The sequence below is a fragment of the Typopeltis vanoorti genome, chromosome 17 (assembly GCF_054136105.1).
Source record: "Typopeltis vanoorti isolate ZY-2024b chromosome 17, IOZ_Tvanoo_1.0, whole genome shotgun sequence".
Classification (NCBI taxonomy): domain Eukaryota; kingdom Metazoa; phylum Arthropoda; class Arachnida; order Uropygi; family Thelyphonidae; genus Typopeltis; species Typopeltis vanoorti.
Genome location: NC_143565.1, coordinates 4,907,487 through 4,927,232, shown reverse-complemented (window position 1 = coordinate 4,927,232; position 19,746 = coordinate 4,907,487). Strand labels below are relative to the sequence as shown.

The 19,746-nt window shown below is 36.3% G+C and overlaps 1 protein-coding gene across 3 annotated transcripts in view; it reads right to left on the bottom strand.

Annotated features, from left to right (window-relative positions):
• The window catches only part of LOC150097108 (ADP-ribosylation factor-binding protein GGA1-like), a 372,294-nt gene that overhangs the window by 180,545 nt on the left and 172,003 nt on the right, over nucleotides 1–19,746 (bottom strand). For all 3 annotated transcript variants that reach the window (XM_090407056.1, XM_090407058.1, XM_090407057.1), the window contains exons 7-8: nucleotides 18,287–18,424; nucleotides 18,117–18,198 (exon numbers count right to left, since the gene is read on the bottom strand). In XM_090407056.1, coding sequence (XP_090263182.1) covers nucleotides 18,117–18,198; nucleotides 18,287–18,424 — 220 coding nt within the window. The remainder of the gene's footprint in view (nucleotides 1–18,116; nucleotides 18,199–18,286; nucleotides 18,425–19,746) is intronic.

Genomic DNA, 19,746 nt, shown 5'->3' with positions numbered 1-19,746 from the left:
TGATTTACGTATTTCGGAATTTTGGGGAAAATCTTCATCATATTTTGCATGTAGCGATCGAATCTCTCAATATTACCTTTTTTTGGAATTGCTACAGATGAATTACAAATCAAACAACAACACTTTCCATTTACCATTGTAAAGAAAAAATTCGTTTCCCATGCCTTGTAAAAATGATGTCTTTGATTTCTTTGATACACTCATGATTATCCTCAAATTAAACAAAACGCATACGATGTGCATTTGTTATACATCTACTTTTGCTATCCAGTCGTCACTGCGACATTGTAAACTTTTATTATTTAACTTTGTATACTTGTAATTTCTATTAATTACTTGTGATGTCTTTTACTCTATACTTTATTCTCTGTTATTCTAATTTGCTGTGCGCACTTTCTCTCTCTCAGAATCTCTCGTTTATCTTATTACGTGCTATGTTTATCTACTGTTCGCATTGCGAGTCTTATGCCTAAGATATTAGAAAATTTATTTAAAATGAGACTGAGCCACTAATATCTTTGATTATCAAAAAGAACTCAATTACAGCTGGTAGATTTCTCTCTCTCTTTCTCTAACACAAATTCCTACATTAAAACTTTCACAAACAGTCGTGGTCTATTCTTTTTCTTAATTTCACGCTTTGGCCAACTCACTTAGATTCCCACTCAACAAGTCCGATTTATTTTAGAAACAGTGGGGTTGTAAATAAACAAACAGGCAGCACTCTTTTAACAAGAAAGTCAAATGACAATTATTTACATTACTATGAAATATACATAATTTTAATGTTAAGGAGATTGCGTTCTCTATCCATCTATAAAAACTCTTTAGCAAAAATTAGAACCTTCTTTCTTCAACATTAAATACTTTCTTTAACACATAAGGTTACCTACTCTCATTTTACAAATTTTTGCTCATTAATCTCTAAGCTTACTCGTAAAGAGGTTACCTAAATCTGTGTTAAGTTATCTTTTACACATTTGATATCAACCTCTAACATGCCAATTGATTCTCTTATGGACATTTCTTAACACTATTAAACATATATCTTAAAATTCTTTCTTGTATCAACTATAAGAGGAATTATATAAAAGTTTTGAACTTACAAAGGCTCTGTATCTCACATTCAGTCAAAAGTCTTTCACTAAAAGTTCTACGAAAATTCTTTAGTCTCAGATCTTCTTCAGGAAATTTTGGCTCAGCTGCATCTCATCAGGAACATAGCGGGCTGTGGGCTCATTCAGCTCCGGCAAAAGGTTACCCTCCCACGGCAAAAAGAAAAACTTACGAGCGAAGGTGCTTCGGGAAATTTGCCTTGCCTTTTCTCCTCTGCTTGGGCTTGCCAAAAATGCCTGGACGACTGCCTTCTTTTTCTGCCGTTTCAACAGCTAGAACTGCCACCAACTATTAACTGGATCCCTCTCTGGCCTGGAAACTTTTCTCCGGCAATTAGAACTCATCCTTTCGGCAATTTGAAACCTTGTCTGCGGCCTAGAAGTAGTCTCTCTCTCTCTAGTGACGTCTCGAACTGAGAAGCTGCTTTCTGGAAGCGGGAAACTCCTCTCTCAAGCAACGTGGATCTGGGCAGCCTCTCTGACGGCGACTCTGGACCAGGCAGCCTCCTCTCTGACAGCAATTCTGGAACCAGGACCCCTTCTGCTTGCTTCAGTCCCTTTTTATTAGGCCTCCTCTGAGACCTCGCATGAAGTTTGGCAACCCCCAAAGAATCGGTATGAGTCTTTCATCTTAAGTTTCAAGTTCAGCACGCCTTTGGTTATCTCCTCTGCTTTCTTTTGATTGTAAGTTGCAGGCCATCGGAAAGTTGTTTGAACTCTTTCTGACTGACTTCGGAGATGTTTACACTTAGAGCCTGCAAGCCTTTCTCATACATACAAGTTTCAATAACAATCTTTCTAATGCTGTCATGTACAGCTTCGGCAACAAAAACATTGGTTTTTAACACTCTAACATATTCTTATTAAAGCAGCATATACAGTTAGCTTCAAAAGTGTTATTTACAAACATCTAATACAAACTATACCGAGACAAACAAAGTTTATTTTTTTACCATATTCACATGAGACTTAACCTAAGTAAAAAATCGATGTAATGTGCTTTGGAATAATACGTAAGCTACAATCGAGTTTTTACACTTTGCTTATAATCGTATTCACTCGGCTTGCTGTTTGACTTCTACTGATCCAAATTAATTCATTTATCTGGACTTATAAGAAAATTACTGATTTGACAATTTTAATGAAAAATAAATAAACAATAGCAATACACTTAAAGCGAATTAAAAATAATACAAAGTAATAATAAATAAAATATTATGTTTTCAGTTTTAATTAAATTTGTAAGTAAGGAGGAATACACAAGAGATTGACCAAAAATCGCTCTGCGATCGACGGGTTGAACACCCCTGGTATAAACCATTCCAATTGACCCATTGTCGTTTGTCATGATTTGCTGTTTTTGTTTTCTGAGTTTCCTCTGTTTTGTGTACGTGAAGTATAAACTGATGTGGTAGGCAAGTACAAATATAATGTATTGTAGTTGAAGGAAATAAAATTTGTCCTCCTCTTCCAAATTTTACACCTTTGAGTAATTCATATATACCAACCAAATATAGCATTCTCCTTCATTATTGTTTTCTAATATTCAATATTGTAAAACATTCTACACCTGAGTAATTCTCCGACATTATCACATCTTAAATTTTTATCTTCTAAGGCACTATTTACTGTATCAAACCATCTATATCTTGGTCTTCCTCTGGGTCTTTTTCCTGCAAACCTGGCAGAGAACACTTGTTTTGCTAACAGCTCTGCTGACATATTCCTGGATGCTAATAATGTCAAGTTCTTTACTAATATCCACGTTTTTAATATGATATTGCCACTGATGCCATCTGTTCGCGCCTGTAATCTTTCTCAGGGCTCTCATATCAGTAATCTCTAGTCTTTAGTCAAGACTAGAGATTACTGATTTATTTCTAACCCAGCTCTCAGATCGGTAATTTAAAACTGTTTTGAGCACTGTCTTGTATACAGCTAATTTAGTGTTTAGACTAATTTCTATCTTATTCTATATAAATTTATTCAGTTCACTTCCTACCAGACTGGCTTTGTTGATTCTGTTGTCTATTTCCATATTTAATTTGCCATCTTCATTAAAAATTGTGCCTAAGTAGCTGAAATGTTTTACTTATTCTATACATTCTCCATTCACAATGCAGTTGATATTTTCAAGGCATTTAAATATTTTCATTGTCTTCGTCCTGTCACTGCTGACCTTCATACCAAATCTATCATCATCATCATCAAATTCCTGACATGAACCCTCAAGAGGTGACAGGATATGATAGTACTACATGAAAATTTACATCATTACTAACTTCCTATCTACAATTTTCCTCCAAATCAATCTATTACCTGTCAAGAATCCAACATTATCAGATCTTATATTTCTATCTTCTAAGGAACTTTTTACTGCATCAATCCACCTATATTTTGGTTTTCCTCTGGATCTTTTTCCTGCCAACCTGGCAGAGAACTCTTGTTTAGCTAATCTTTCTTCTCCCATTCTGTTCATGTAACCATACCATCTGAGATTAGTGCTGCTAACTCATTCCTGGATGCTGACAACGTCAAGTTCTTTCCTAATATCCTCATTTTTAATATGATATTGCCATTGATGCCATCTGTTCACGCTCATAATCTTTCTCAGGACTCTCATATCTTCTCTCTCTAGTCTTTGGTGAAGTGTTTTACTTCTAACACAGCTCTCAGATCCATAAGTAAAATTGGTTTGAACAATGTCTTGTATACAGCTAATTTAGTGATTTGACTAATTTCTCGCTTATTCCTTATAAATTTATTCATTTGACTTCCTACCAACTAGCTATCAATTTCAATATTTAATTTACCATCCTCACTAAAAATCGTGCCTAAGTAGCTGAAATGTATTTTACTTGTTCTATAGGTTCTACATTCACAATGCAGTTGATATTTTCAATGCTTCTGTCTATTTTCATTGTCTTTGTCTTGTTATTGCTGACTGTCATATCATATCTATTACAACAGTTATTCACTTTAGTCAAGGAATCTTGCAGATTTTTAGCGGATTTATTTAGAAGTATAACATCACTCTCATAAAGTAAAGAGCTGACATAAACTTCTCCAATTTTGATATCAGATTTAATACCACTTTCCTTCATAATGTGATAAATTCATTATCTATAACCCATATAGATAATGAATAACCGAGGGGATAACATACATCATTTTATATTATGTTTTAAGCCAACAAGAATGGTGAGGATTGGACATTAGGTCAGAAGCTCTGGTTGGTTCTCTTCATTCCTTTAAACGCAATGTGGAGGTCTCCTCTCAGTTATACAGCTTTGATCCTTAAGCACCTCATACCAAATCTATTACAACAGTTATTCAATTTAGTTAGCGAGCTTGAAGACTTGTACTGGATTTATTTAGAAGTATAACATCATCTGCATAAAGTAAAGAGCTGAGATTAACATCTCCAAGTTTGATATCAGGTTGAATACCACTTTCTTTATAATGTGATCCATATAGATAATAAATAACAGGGGATAATGTGCATCCTTGTCTAACACCAGATTTAACATTAAACCATCTTCTTGTACTTCCTTCAATTCTAACTGCTGACATACAGCTCTACTGACAGTCCACAACTGTAGTGTTTTGAATAACTTTTCTCTTGGCAACTTGTCATATGCCTTTTCCAGATATACAAAACTTTAATACAGATCTCTGTTATATTCCCATTATTTCTCAACTATTTGTTGCAAAGTGAAAATCTGATCCTCACAGCCTCTATTTGGCCTGAATTCAGCTTGTTCATCAAGCTTCCCTTCCACAATCCTACTGTAGTGTTCCTGGTAAATTTACCAGGAACACTCAGTAGGGAAATACCTCTGTAATTCTCATGTTCAGTTTTATTTCTCTTTTAACATATGGGTACTATGACAGCTCTACTCCAATTATCTGGAATTCGTCCCTCTGTCCAGGTCTTCTGAACTATGCAGTGTACCCACTGTTAGACTTTTATACCTACATACTTGATCATTTCTGGTCAAATATCATCTATTCATGCTGCCTTTCCACATTTCAGGCTTTTGATGGCTTTTTTTATACTTCAAGTATGGATATGTATTCCTGATTGCATGCCTGGTCAGTGTTTTTTACTACTGTGCTGTCACTAATTGTTTTGTTTAGCAATTTTTCGAAGTAATTACCACACACATCAAAGATATCCTTTTATCATCTCTAATTCCTTTTACAGCACTCTTTCATCCATTTCTGAGCTTTTTCAACAATCTCAAGAATATTTTGCCATCTTCTTGATATTTATTTTCTATGTTCTTGCCAAAGTCTTCCCATGACTTTTGGTTATCTAGTTTTGCAGTGTTTAGCTTTCTTACATTTGTCTCTAAATTCTCTAAGAATACAAGCTGACTTATTTGCCTTGAACTTTTGATATGTTTTCTTCATTGCCTGTTTAATTTTCTGTGTCCAATATGGAGTTCTGATTTTTCTATCCTCGAAGACAACCTCACCACATGCCTCTGTGGCTGATGCAATCAGGAGTTTGCCACTGAATCTCCAAGGTTTGGTTCCTGTTCTCAAACTCTTTCATTTTTGATTCAATAATGTTTGTGTATTTTAGTCTACAGTTCATATCTGAGAGCTGTTCTACTTTTATTTGCTTTAAAACTTTCTTACATGTTATTCTTTTCAATATGAAATTCAATTTTATCCTGCTCAAGACTAAATAGTGATTACTTCCAATTTCAAATCCTCTCTACACTCTGGTGTTCTGCACCAGGGAGAAAACATCACTATGAACAATAACATAGTCAGTGAGACTTTTCGTATTCCTTGCCTCTTCTCTCCATGTGAATTTGTGCTCATTTTTATGTTGAAACATGGTGTTAGTAATAACCAGTCCATGTCCTGAGCAGAAATCCAACAGGTATTTGCCATTATTATTAGCTTTGCTCTTTTCTTCAAATTTTCCCAAAATATTTTTGTATGTGTGACAATCATTTCCTACTCTGCTATTTAGATCCCCAACAAGGACCAACTTTTCCTTTTTCATTATGTCAGTTGCTTTCTCTAAAGCCTCAAAAAATTCCTTCACTTCTATCTTAGTAGATCCTTCTGTGGGACCATAGGCACAAATAAGCCTCATTGTTGAGTTCCCCATTCTGATATTTGTCCACATCACTCTACTTGATATTGCTTGCATTCTAGATGATTAGCCTCATATTTTGTGTTCAGTACTATAGCTACACCTGCTTTTCTTTGATTGTCATTCCTTAATATAATATTTTGTATTTATTGCTCAGAAAAATATCCCCAGATTGTCGTTTTTTCCCCCCTCAGTCACCACTATTATGTCGATTCGATACTTATCCAATTCCTCAGCTAGCTCCATTACTTTGCCATTTAGGTTTTTTATGTTGACAGTACTGATCTTGAACTCTGGTGATGTTGATTTGGAGTGCGTTTCAGGATTTGTTCCAGAAGCTGACTTTTCCACAAGAAGGTGAGCACTGGATATTAGGTCAGAAGCCATGGTTGGTTCTCCATATTCCTTTAAAGGCTATGTGGAAGCCTCCTCTCAGTTATACAGCTTTGACCCTTAAACACTCCTCTTCTTCTTTATTGTTTTCTAATATGCAGTATCGTAAAACATTTTATACCTTTGAGTAATTCAAATATACCAAACAAATATAGCATTCTCTTTCATTAGGATTGGATTACTTTGATTACTGTTGGATTATTGCAGAACACTTGGATTACTGTGCTCAGATTTGGTCTCCTGAGTTCCAAGGGGATAAAGAAGCTGTGGAAAGGGTGCAAAGAGTTACAAAGATTATATCCGGATTATGGGATTTAGATTGTGAGTATGCGAATTACAGACTCTGGTTAACAGGAGAAAGAGGGGTGATATGATAGAGGTCTATAAAATTTTGAATCGGTATTATTGTAAAAATTTGATGTAACTTAATAATGCCAGAAAGTCTTACATCAATTTTTACAGAAGTCAAGCCCAGTAAGATTGTAACCTGTATGTCTATGTATAGATAAAATTGTTAATGTAAATAATCCCTATGGGAATTGTCCTTACTTGCTGCCCTAAGACAAATCCTAGAATGTGTTGAACTAGGGCAATACCTTGCCACCAGAAAACCGTATATGTTAGCTCCTTATAAGAACATAAAATTTGTTTGTGAAGTGCACCTGTAAATACTCACGGTCAGTGTTAAACAGACCGACAAACTTCAGACGAATGTCCGCTGCCCAAATCAAATAGGATTAGAAGTGTACATGAGAAGAACAAAGAAAGGGTCAGCATCAGTGGAAGAACAAGGGATCGCACCGAAATGTTCGGGGTCCCATATCTTCGTGCAGGGATACGAAAGAAGGCGAATAAAAGGTGTTGGCCGAAGACTGAGTATTGGTTCCAAGAGTTCTTCATCGGTTGTCAAGAGGTCGTTATCGAGAAGTCGCCAGCGGTTGTCCATCAGATGTAAGAAATCGAGGATGCAACTTCAGGAGAAATCATGCCAGTGATCTAAAAGAAAGATAACGGGAGCCGATATTTGATGACGAATTGACAAATCTTCACCAGGAGCTGTTGTCTGAGGGAAGAAATTGCTCCATTAGTCCAGCGCGCATCCAAGCATTCCACAAGCCGATATCTTCGCCCGAAGTGCAGCAGGACAGAGCATCCCAGAAGCATCAGTAAATCTATCACCGCCGTAAAGGGGGAGAGAAAAACCTGATTCAGGAAAAAATGGTCAGGACTCCAGTTCGAAGTCAAGTGCACAGTGGGTAGCAGCCATAAAGTGAGTTGATCCGTTTATTCAATTTTAATGAATTATAGGAGAACTTTATTAGTGGACTGTTAAGTTGAGGCTTATGAAATTGAGCAGAGTTAATGGTTGAAAATTAGATGTTTAATAATTAATAGAAATTTATATGTGTAACATTCTAGTAGCAACACTTATACGTTGGTCATACATAACTGGTAATTAGTTTACGGAATTAACAACGCATATAAAGTATATTAATTAAAGGTAACTTTAATAAATAACTTCTATATTTCGGCAACGTCACGTTGCCATCTTCAGGAACATAAAGATATGGTATGTGCATGCAGGCACTAACAAAAGCAAATGAGAAAGAAAGCAAGAAACTAATATTGTTCCTAAAGTCCTAATGGTGCCCTCTGGTGGGCTAATTTGGTTGACTTGGCAGTTGGGCTGAAGTTCTCAAAATGTAAGTCTCCCAAATTTGGGGTAGTTTCATGCATCCAAATTTGTTGAGGTTAGGAACGTTTTTTAGAGCTGCTGAAGATTCCTTGAATGATCTTTCGTATTTAAACTTGCTGCGATGTATTATTTTTGTTTTCTTCCAACGAATTCTATGGTGGATATTTAAGGCATGGTCTGCCAGCCCAGAGTGGCTGTACTGGTGAAACCGGATGTAGTCTTTGTGTTCTGAAATCCTGATATTTGTTGTTCTGCCTGTTTGGCCAAAGTAGGACAATTTGCAGCTGCAAGGGACCTGGTATACACCAGGTAGGTCTATGGGGAAGTGGTTGGTCTTTGGTAGAGCGGATAAGGGATGCCAACTTTTTATATGGTCTGTAACAAGAAGTAAGGTCATATTTTCTGAGTATATTGGTTATTTTCTCAGAGGTGCCACGGATGTAGGGGATGGTGACAGATTTGGTGTAATCTTTATTGTGGAGGGGGGGAGGGGATTGTGGTTTACTGGTTTGAGTATTTTTTGGATTTTTTGGGGTTATAGCCATTGGCTAAGAAAGTGTTGTGGATGTGGTTTAGTTCAGTAGTTAGGGCCTTGTCATCTGAGCAGATTAATTTTGCCCTGTTATATAGTGTTTTTATAACCCCATATTGTTGTGGGGGGGGGGGGGGGGGGAAGTGGGATTGCTGGAATGTATCTGCCAGTATGGGTGGGTTTTCTATAAACTGAGAAAACCAAAGATCCATCAAGCTGGTGGGTGATTAAAGTGTCTAGGAAGGGGAGAGTGTTGTTTTCCTCTTTTTCTAAGGTGAACTGGACTCTGGGGTGTTGGATGTTTAAGTGTGTTAGGAAGGAGTGGAGTGAGTCTGAGCCATGTGGCCAAATAGCGAACACATTATCCACGTAACGAAGCTAAATAGTGGGTTTTTGTGGGGAGGAGTTTAAGGCTTTCTCTTCAAAGGTCTCCATAAAGAAATTGGTGAACCCATGGCTGTCCCCCTCTATCTGTTTGTAGAACTTTCCTTGGCAAACGAAATAGCCTGAGTTCATTGTGAACTGAAATAGGGCTGAGATATCGGAGGAATCTTGGCTTGGATGAGCTCTAGGGTTTCTTTGAGTGGGACATTAGTGAATAGGGAGGAGACGTCAAAACTGACCATTATGTCAGTGTGTTGGAGTGAGAGGTTTTCTACACTGGCTTTAAAGTGGGCTGAGTTATTTATGTGTTGCCAGTATAGTGTGTGAGCGTTTTGGCTAAATGTTTGGCTAATTTATATGTGGGGGAATCAATGCCATCCACTATGGGACGTAATGGCACATTTTGTTTATGTATTTTTGGGAGTCCATATAATCGGGGGGGTCTAGAGTTATAAGGTTTTAGTTTGTTAGTGACTTCCACAGGCCAAGAAGTGACTTTCTTAAGGAGTCTGTGGAGAGTTCTAATCTGAGAGCTGGTAGGATTATATTCAATAGGGAGGTAAGTAGTATGGTCTAGTACCAAAGCATTAAGCATTAACCTTTGTAGTCCTTTTGATTTAGCACCACAGTGCCGTTTCCCTTATCCGCCTTGGTGATTACTACTTTTTTGTTATTCTTCATTTCTTGTAGGGCTGCATATTCGTCTTTGGATAAGCTTTAATTAATATACTTTATATGCATTGTTAATTCCGTAAACTAATTACCAGTTATATATGTGTAACAGTCAGAGGGTAACTGTTTGTCAATGGTGCATTTTGCCTATAGAATTATCTTAATATCGGAAGGAAAGAGCTTTTGTGTGTAATGATATTTTTTATGTGCATAACAGTTAAGAAGTAGCAGTTTATTAATAGGTATCATTGCTTAGGGTAGTAATTTGTATTTTTGAAGTGAGTGGTTAATTTTGTGACATAATTTTCATGAATTGAAAGGGCATTTTAAGCTAATTGTTGAACTAAGCAAAATTTTCTTTAATTGCAATAATAGTGTAAATTGTTTTGTGGTAAATAAATGTGTTGTTTAAATGTTAATAGAGTGTTGCCTGATATTTAATTCTTTGATGCACTGTTCCAAAAAAATATTAGAACCTATTAGCGGGAACTCAGGAGAAAGGATAGTAAAGGATAGAGAGTAGACCACAACTGCAGATATTAATTAATCAGGAATAATTTGAATGTAATGGGAAAACTACTGGATGCATTTAATACTTCTTATTACTAGAAAACAGACATCAGTGGTGCAGCTTTTAATCCAATAAATTTTCTGGTGTCCAAAGAATAAGAAGGTAAGTGCGGAAGGCAGTATAGCGTAAAGAAATCCATAAAGAGATATTAAAGGGATAAAGAGATACCAAAGAGTGATAAAGAAGAATAGTTGGAAGTACATAATAATTATTGCATTAACGTACCAATTAAGGAAAATATATAATTAGAGATATAAAGAAGGGGGCAGATATATAAGAAAGGATAAATAACCAAAGATATACTATATAATAAATAAACAGACCCCCCCCCTCCCGTTTACATTATAGCATTTCAAATGATGAAATTTTTCGTCATATGGAAGGCGGGGAGAGAACAGGGGGAATCCATGGAAGTTAAGGTTGTTCTCAGTCAAGAAAGGGGTAAGAGCTAGGTTTTTCTCTCAGAGAGCAGTGAGTGAATGGAATAATTTGCCCTTAGGAGCAGTGAGTGCATCTAGTGTAAATGAATTTAAGGGAAGGTATGATAGTTGGGTTGGGTAACTTACAGACTCCCTCGATGAGTCCTTGATTCCCTGGAGGTCTCAGATAATAATAATAAAAATAATTATTGTTTTCTAATATTCAGTAACTTAAAACAAACACACTGTTTTCCATGCTGTGCAGATTTGGTTACAATTAATTGATAAATTAAAGTATTCAAAGTTGTCCTACAATTAATTGCATCAGTCAAATTAAGATGAGCTCTGATATGCAATACACTCTTAAAGCTTTCATACAACGATAAAAATTCAATCATATGGTCAAACTGACAAGAATTTTGCAGCAAGAGTTGCTTAAGCCACAACAGCACACCCAACCGAAATGGACATGCGATGCCACTGACATATATATATATATATATATATATATATATATATATAAAGTCAAGGATAAGAGATGGACATATAGAATACTTAACTGACAACCAAGAATAAAGAGAAAACAAGGAGGTCCCTACAAGATGGAAAGACCCATTAGAGAATCTATGGGTATAAGATTGAAGAGAAATGCTTAAGATTGAGATTGTTGGAGTCATCTTTCTGAGCTGCACTCATGAAGAAATACTGAATGAAACAAGTCCATCAAGGTAATATATATATAAAATTATTTAAAAAAATAGGAAAAACCCTTAGCTCACTCATGGTACTAATAGCTTACAACCTTTTGTGAGTGGTAATCAAAAATCACTAAAATAGTGATTGTGTTCAATGAAGAAATGAGCCCAGTCAATTAAAATATGAATGATGGTTATTCTGGTACCACAAAATTTTCATACAGGTATGTCATCACCCGAATATAGGAAGGAACGTGTAAGATGACTATGGCCTACGTGGAGCAGTGCAAGAACATCTTCCTCTTTGTGGTCCTTGCACAGACTGAACTGCCACAATTTAATTTCAGGCACTTGATTCAATAGGGCTTGTTATTATTAATATCTATTCCATGATGACTGCCACCCAGATAAAAGTTTCTGTCTTATGATGTCCCAGTAATTGATATAAGGTAAAGGTAGATGGTCGAACCTTGAGAAACAAGCTGATCTAGCTGCAGTATCTGCAACTTTGCTTCACTTAATCCCAGTGTCCCTTGGAATCCAACTGAAGCATACATCCAAATGTAACTTCAGAAAAGAGAGAGATAGAACATGTTGGATTCAAGAAAGTACTAAAGCTTGCTGTAGCTATAGACTTCTTATCACCTGCAGGAAACTCTGTGAATCTGTATATATTATTATTATTATGTGACACCTCCAGGGAGTCCAAGGACTCATTGCATGAGGGCACCCTACTTCGCTAAATACATCCTCTCCACTACTACTTAATCCTCCTATTATGACATTACTACCATCAATGCCATCTACCACCCATCACCAACAACAGTACTTTTTTGTCTACAAATCACATGTGTTCTGAAGGCTGATTTGTCTGTACGCAGGATGAAAAATCCAAGTTTCTGGGAAGGAAAAAACCGTGCTACCTCCGTATGAGATTGGATGAAATCTTATATAGTTTAATGCAAGCTCTATAGTATACAGCTCAGCAGTTGTTACATTCTAGTGGGATCTGAGCAGATATTGTCTGTCTGGAAGACAGCAGAACATCCCACTAGAGCCTCTGATTTTGAACCATCTCTGGAGACAGGTGCAAAATAGAGTATTCAATTCTGATAGAATGAGCTGCCTAGCAAACAGCAAGAGAAGTGGAAAGTTTTGATATTCTATGGTATCCACGGCATGTATGAATGCCATGATGCAAGTGTATTTAGTGGCATCTGTGCCATGTTGTCTACTCCAATATCTAGAACTGGTAAAACCATTTATTTACAAACTAAAGGGTCATATAGCAGTCTGATGATTTTATGCAGATTCTCCTGCTATAGGCAAAAAATAGTTGGCCACATGAGATCTTCTTTCGGGGATTTATTTTCTTAGCATACAACAGAACAGCTGTTGAGGTCAAAGTGACAAAGGTGCTTCATTTGCTGAAAGTTTTTCACTTGTTATACTATAGTTTGAAATGCTATTATTTTTCCATATTTTGTTTAATTTATTCATATTAGACCATCCTTTGTTAAGTCTGTATTTTATTGTTTCTGTGTTGTTGAGGTTGTGAGTAATGAGACTGCCAAGATATGTAAATTGCTTTACTTGTTCAAAACTTGTTTACTTGTAAAACAGATGCTTTACCATCTCATAAGGCCATCTGCTGGCCTGGTTTGCCGAGTGGTTAGCGTATCCGCTCTCCAGCCAAAAGGCTGTGGGTTCAAATCCAAGCATGGGCATGGATGTTTGTGAAAATACTAGTGTTGGTAGTCGGCAGTAGATGGTGTTGGTGTAGATGATGAAGGTTGTTGTGGCTGGTGGAGTGGTAAAAACGGAGAGTTGTAGGGCAGGTACTATTGCTTGATAAGTCTTTGGACTAACTGTAATATTATTATTACATAATAATATTACATATTATTATTACATAATAATATTACATATTATTATGTAAAATAAGATATGCTATCAGGTCCAACAGCAGTTTAGTGACATTTAAACAAAGCAGCTTTATTTCATCTTTCATGAATGGACTGTTGTCTGCTGCATTCTTCAGTACAAGACAGGGAATGGCAGGTCCATTCCCTGTCTTGTCTTTGCGAATAACAATTACATTTTGTAAATGGAAAAAGAAAACAGAATTTGTTGCTTTTCTGCTTGCATTTTTGGCAAGGAACTCGGGGGGGGGGGGGTTGATGTTTTAGTGAAAAACTCTAGGATTGTGAGTAATTGCTGTTCGGTAGGTGATCATGCTTCCATTATATTTAAGGATAGGATGCTGATGAGTGGTGTATCTGATTTTCATTTTCAGGATTTTATCTCACTTCTTTGGACTTGGCTGATCTTATTATAGAAGACATATTGGATCCAGTATTCCTTCTGGCTCTGATGAGGAGTGTGTCTTGCAAAGGCTCAAGTATATTTGAAAGCAGTGATTTTGTGGATGTTGTGGAGGATACTCCATGTTTTCTTCTGAGATTCCCTGGCTAATGTACAATCATTCAACCAAGACGTAGGGAAATGTAGAAGCTGACTAGGTGTTCTGCAGTTGTTGTAGCTTGTGTAATAACATGTGGTTCACTGCAGCACTGACAAGAGATGAGCTGACTCGCGCAGAATCAAATTCTGCTAAGATAGAGAATGGGACCAATCAGCTTGCTCAATTTTCCATCATGATATCAGTGATGTAGTACGTAACTGCCCCCTGTAAAAAAAAAGTTGATATCATGAGGAAATGGTAACCCCCCCCACCATTCACATTGTTTTTAGCTTTCCACCTGAACAGTAGAAAGAGGGAGGAGGGTGAATCAATGGCAGTGAACGTTTAGATATGAACAAGGAAGAAGGTGTTGCTTCTGATGTTCAAGAGGGAAAGATTGTTGTTGTCAACACTCTTTCACAACTCTCTCTTTAGCACTCCACAACTCTCTCTTTAATGTTTGTTTGGGCACTACCTCATAGTGTTGTGTCCATTTTAATCACCCATTAAAAAATAACTGCAACATGACATCATCAAGGTCATCCTGAGAGATATCTGTTGCAGGTGGATGCAGCATACTGCTATAAGAGTTTCGACTGAGAGTCAGATGGCAACTGCCTCTACATTAGTATTAAGTGGGACTTGCTTAAAGGAGGTATGGTTACCAACTAGGATGCCAACACCTCTACAGGCAGGTCCATTCCCTGTCTTGTCTTTGCAAATGACAATTACATTTCGTAAATGGATTGTCACTGGGCTTCAAGTATGTTTCCTGCAGGCAGAAGCATACTAACTTATATTACTGCAAGGGAGCCTCAATGTTGTCAATGTATTGTCGGAATCCACAACAATTCCATTGTAAAAATGTTTTCATTATTTCTTTTTGGCGGTATCATCTAGTTGACTGTGTTGAGAAGTTTTATTTTAGTGTTTTTTTTTTAGGAATTGTGAGCAGCCAGTGTCAATAATTTCTTCTGCAAGAAAAATATCCATGATGTTGTCAAATTCAATTCCCTTTAGGACATTAGGTATATTAATCGAGAAAAAAGAGGTATTCATGCTATCTGTCAATAACTCACCTATTAAAGGGTCTTGAAGCATGTATTTGATCCTCTATGGTACAAATTCCATTACTTTTTAGCTAAGAAGATTTTTCATGTAGTAGGACCATTTTTTCAGGAGTGAGTCCATATGGATTTTTCTCTCTGATTTACTCTAAGGAGATAGCAAGCAAGCCATGCCATTCTGGGATGAAGTTGTGAGAAGATGAGATTGATGTATGTGTCGACATGCCTATGGACACTTTCTTTCCTGTTACCTTCTAGGCATAAGAGCATTTAGCAGGTGTTGTTGCTATATTTGTAGTATGCTACCTCTTCGCAGTATAAGTGATAGGCAATACAATATAAATGATAGAAGTAGATAAGTGATGCATTGCTCTATTTTTATTTTTTGGATCTCCTTTTGCCAGGGTTTGGTCTCCCTCAGAGTCAGAACGTTTCAGTATCTTGTTCTAACAGTCTTTATCTTTATTCTCATGTTCTTTACTGCTGCACTGGGCAGAGATGACAGAGTCTTGACAGTCCATTTGAGAATGACCATATTTCTGAAATTTAAGGCAGCACAAAGGATTTAGGATTATACAGCCTTACCAGACAGCTGAGATAACCTGCTTTTTTTTTATTATTATTTTTCTCGCTTTTCTGTTAGTAAAATCGTCGATAACAATGGCGAAGTCTATTTCATAGTAACCTAGGTAATTCTTAATCTATTTTATTTAGAAAAACTCCTCTCACAACTTACAGCAATTGTGAGGAAAATTTGCAGCAGTATTACAATATTTGGAAATGAGTTCTCGAGACTGTATTTTAGAATTAACTGCAAAAGTTCAAAAAGGTTCAAAGTGTCGTCTGGGGCGGACCGCCCCCTCCTAGCTACGCCACTGGGATTTGGAAAGTGGTTGAAGTTATCTGGTATTCCAATAGGCATGTGAACAATTTGTGTTAGGTCACTGGTGACAGCAAATGTCTCAACATCTCTTCCTTCCTGATCTGTGAAAATGAAAAAGGAAAGCTAATTGGTGTTGTTAACATTAAAATCTCCACAGAAGATGACCTCACATTCAGGAGAGTCAGAATGAAGAAAATGAATATTTAAAGAAAGGAAATTAAAAAAATGCAGAATGGCTGGTAGCATGAGGAGCACAATACACAACAGATGAATTTGATAGAATGAGATAAAGGTAAGATTTTGCAGATAGAAATGGACATGTTTAAGGTTGGAACTGAGAATGCATATATTTGTAAAGTGGATTCTCTGAGTGTAATGTGTTACTGTAGGTTTGTTAAATGCATTCTCTGGGGTTTGCTGATGACCACATGGGCTGAGCACATTCCTTATGCACTGTTTAAGTTTTTGGTTTTCAAGGTGGCTGTTAAATGTAGCACTCCATTTTCACACCAGCATTCCTCGTTTATAGTCAATAGTCCATGTTTCATCACCAATTTGACACTCTCTCCAAGTGATGACCTTGTTCTCATTGAGCAAAAGTAAGATCCAGCTCATATACAAGATGGAGATGGGGTGCCTTGAATTTACTATTTACAGCAGCTATAAATTAGGATCTGCTTGTTGGTATGTTGCAGGGTACTTTAATCAGGCATGGAAAGTTCATTCCATTTTTAAGTATGCACATGGGTCCAAAGCATCAGCACCTGACAATTTTTCTGTGGTTGGACTTGCAGGTTTCGGTGAGCTTGTTAATATCATCCTTTAACATTAAATTTGTTTCTGGGAAGCTGAGGATGATGGCATTATATTTTTTTATTTTCCAGTTTCAACAGACTCTGTAACCTTATCAGAATGCTGTCACAATAAAGTTAAGGAGCTTGCTAGTGTTTTCATTAGTACTTACATCATTGTCTAGGCTAGTCATGAATCACTGAGGTTTCTTAGCATTGAATCAATTTTGCTAGAGAACATCTCCTCAAGAGTGATAAAGCACTGTTCAAGACAGAATGTCAATGCACTTTCTGAGATTTAAAATTTGTTTAACAGAGGGACATACATATGGTGAACAGAAAAATGGCTGGTTGAGGTCATCATCACAGCTAGCATGTGCCCACTAGCAACAGAAATCCAACATAACTCTTTTTTGTTTCTTTGACGTCAAGTCTGCAGCACTCCATATATTGATAAGTTTGATTACTGACTGAGGATTTTTCAGAGGTAGTGGTACCTGAAGTGTTCTGATACTTCTAGGCTTCATTGCCATGCATGGTTTGCATAAGTGGGTCTTGGTGTGTTGCATGTGAGTGCTTGCTCACAGTTGATGTAAATACAAAAGAGAACTTTTCTGGTCAGTGAAAGAGTACTTATGGATTTGCCAGAGTTCTTCAGCTCTTAATAACTATTGTACTTTCATTTAGTATTGAGCACTCCATATATTGATAAGTTTGATTACTGACTGAGGGTGGAAAAAAAAACTTACTGACATGATTAACTAGGAGCACAAATTCAAAGTAACATTTTCCTTGGAAATACTATCATTTCTGGGTATTCATTGCTCAGTATAACAAGTTATCTTCTTTATAAACACAAAATTTGTATATATTGCATGGCTGCAGCAGAGGTGTGTCTCGTGATTTGGTCAGATAGTACATTGTTATCCTCCAAAAGTGAAACTTTTCTGCTCTTGTTCCAGATGTCTTATTTGACAACATCTTAACCACGGTATACCCTTCCTTAACAGCTTTTCATTCTGCAAGTCTGCTAATCTGTATCTCAGAAGCAGCTAATGAATAGCAAAATAAATTTAGACCACTGCTTCAAAGTTTATATATATTTTTTTTTATTCTTTGCATTATTTTCATAATTATTTTTAAACACAGCAAAATCAGCCATAAAAAAAACCAAAGCAATATGTTCAAAAGGATGCCAATTTTCATTACTAAAGTGCTATAAGTTGAGCGAATTAAAATGACCGATAATATAAGTGACTATAAAAACACAATAAAGAATAAAAATATCAAATTTTGATTGAACAAAATCCAAACATACCTAATCCTTCATCTTTTTCATCCATTTCTCCAGCAATTCTAAAAAGCTTTGGACGTAGCCTTTCACAACTCTCAAATAATTCCTGCAGAATTATTTTTATCATTAATAATAAAGAGCAGAAACACTAAAGAATAAACAAACTCAAACAACAATATGTATAAATCCTTTACCTTCATTAGCTCTTTCTCCTCAACTGATGTTATACCAGGTTGATAATGAGCTAGCATATCAGCCAAAACTTTGGCATTGTTATGAACAGTCTCCAGTTCTGTGGTCCTTTTAGCCAATAATTCCATCCTTCTATCTGCCTATAAACATGTAAAAAAAAAGTCCTAATTTAAGGCATTTGATTCAAAAGTAATTCTTCCTATTTTAGGTAACATAATTCTAATGACACAAGGTATAGTTAGAATGGTGAGCAGAAATCGAAAATCAACGTTTTGCCATCTGTTGCTTTAGACAGAGATCATAGGCTTCTTATAACCATCTTTAAGGTATGTACAAAAAATAAATATAGCAAGAAAAAAGAGATGGAAACACCTATGAATGCTGAAACATAGTGAGGTAAAGCATGAATATGAGTCAGATCCAGGGCCAATAAATTAACTGCAGATAACATACAGTAGATGAGCAATGGGAAATTTTTTAAAATATAATGGTAGAAATAGCAAAAGAGTTATGTGGAAACAGAAAAGAAAAAAGAAGTATGCTGGTGGGATGAGAGAATAAAAGAAGTAGTTAATTAAAAAAAAAAAGGTTTTGAAATTCATAAAGACTAGATCAAATGATAATAAAACTATTTATATACTGAGAAAAAGAGCCATGCAAAAAAATAATAAGGAAAAGATATAAAGCTGAGTTGAACCTTACCACTAGCTGGAAGAAGGTATTAATGTGAAAAAAAAAAAAAAAAAGTGATATGGATTAACAGAATAGAAGGAGCAATGAGGAACCAGGTTTTTAATAAATGGTGATAGAAATTTTGCAATTACTAAAAAAAAAAGATTAGTATGACATGGAAACATTGAAGATTTGTTAAAGATGAAAGCTACAGTGAAGTAAACTGGAATAAATATAGAGATTATTATTATTAACACCATTAAGGGTGGAGGCTTTGGAAGGCAGTGACACTAATGATTTTGAAAGCATATGGTGTGAGGTAGAGGTGGGCAACACAGGATATTTAGTGGGGTGTTGCTACAAGCCATGGGGCACAGAGGGTGGGGACTAGGAAATGTTTAGACAGCTGAGTTTGGCAAGTGCAAGAAGAATAACTGTTATGGGAGATTTTAACTACAGTAGCATAAATTGGGGAGAGGAAGATGCATGTAGCAATAAGGGAATGGAATTTCTAGAATTCTTGAAGGACAAATGTCTTAGGCAACATGTAATAGAGGGAACAAGAGGTTCAAGAGTTTTGGATTTAGTTATAGCATCAGAAGAGTTGATAATAACTGAGATGACATCTCTCCCACCAGTTGGAGAGAGTGACCATATGGTTTTGACTTGGAAAATGAATAGACATGCAGGAGTATCAAAGAGACGGGAACGTATGTGGAATTATAAAGCAGGTGATTATAATAGTCTAAGGCATCAACTTGGGGAAGCTTCATGGAAGGCCGGGATATCA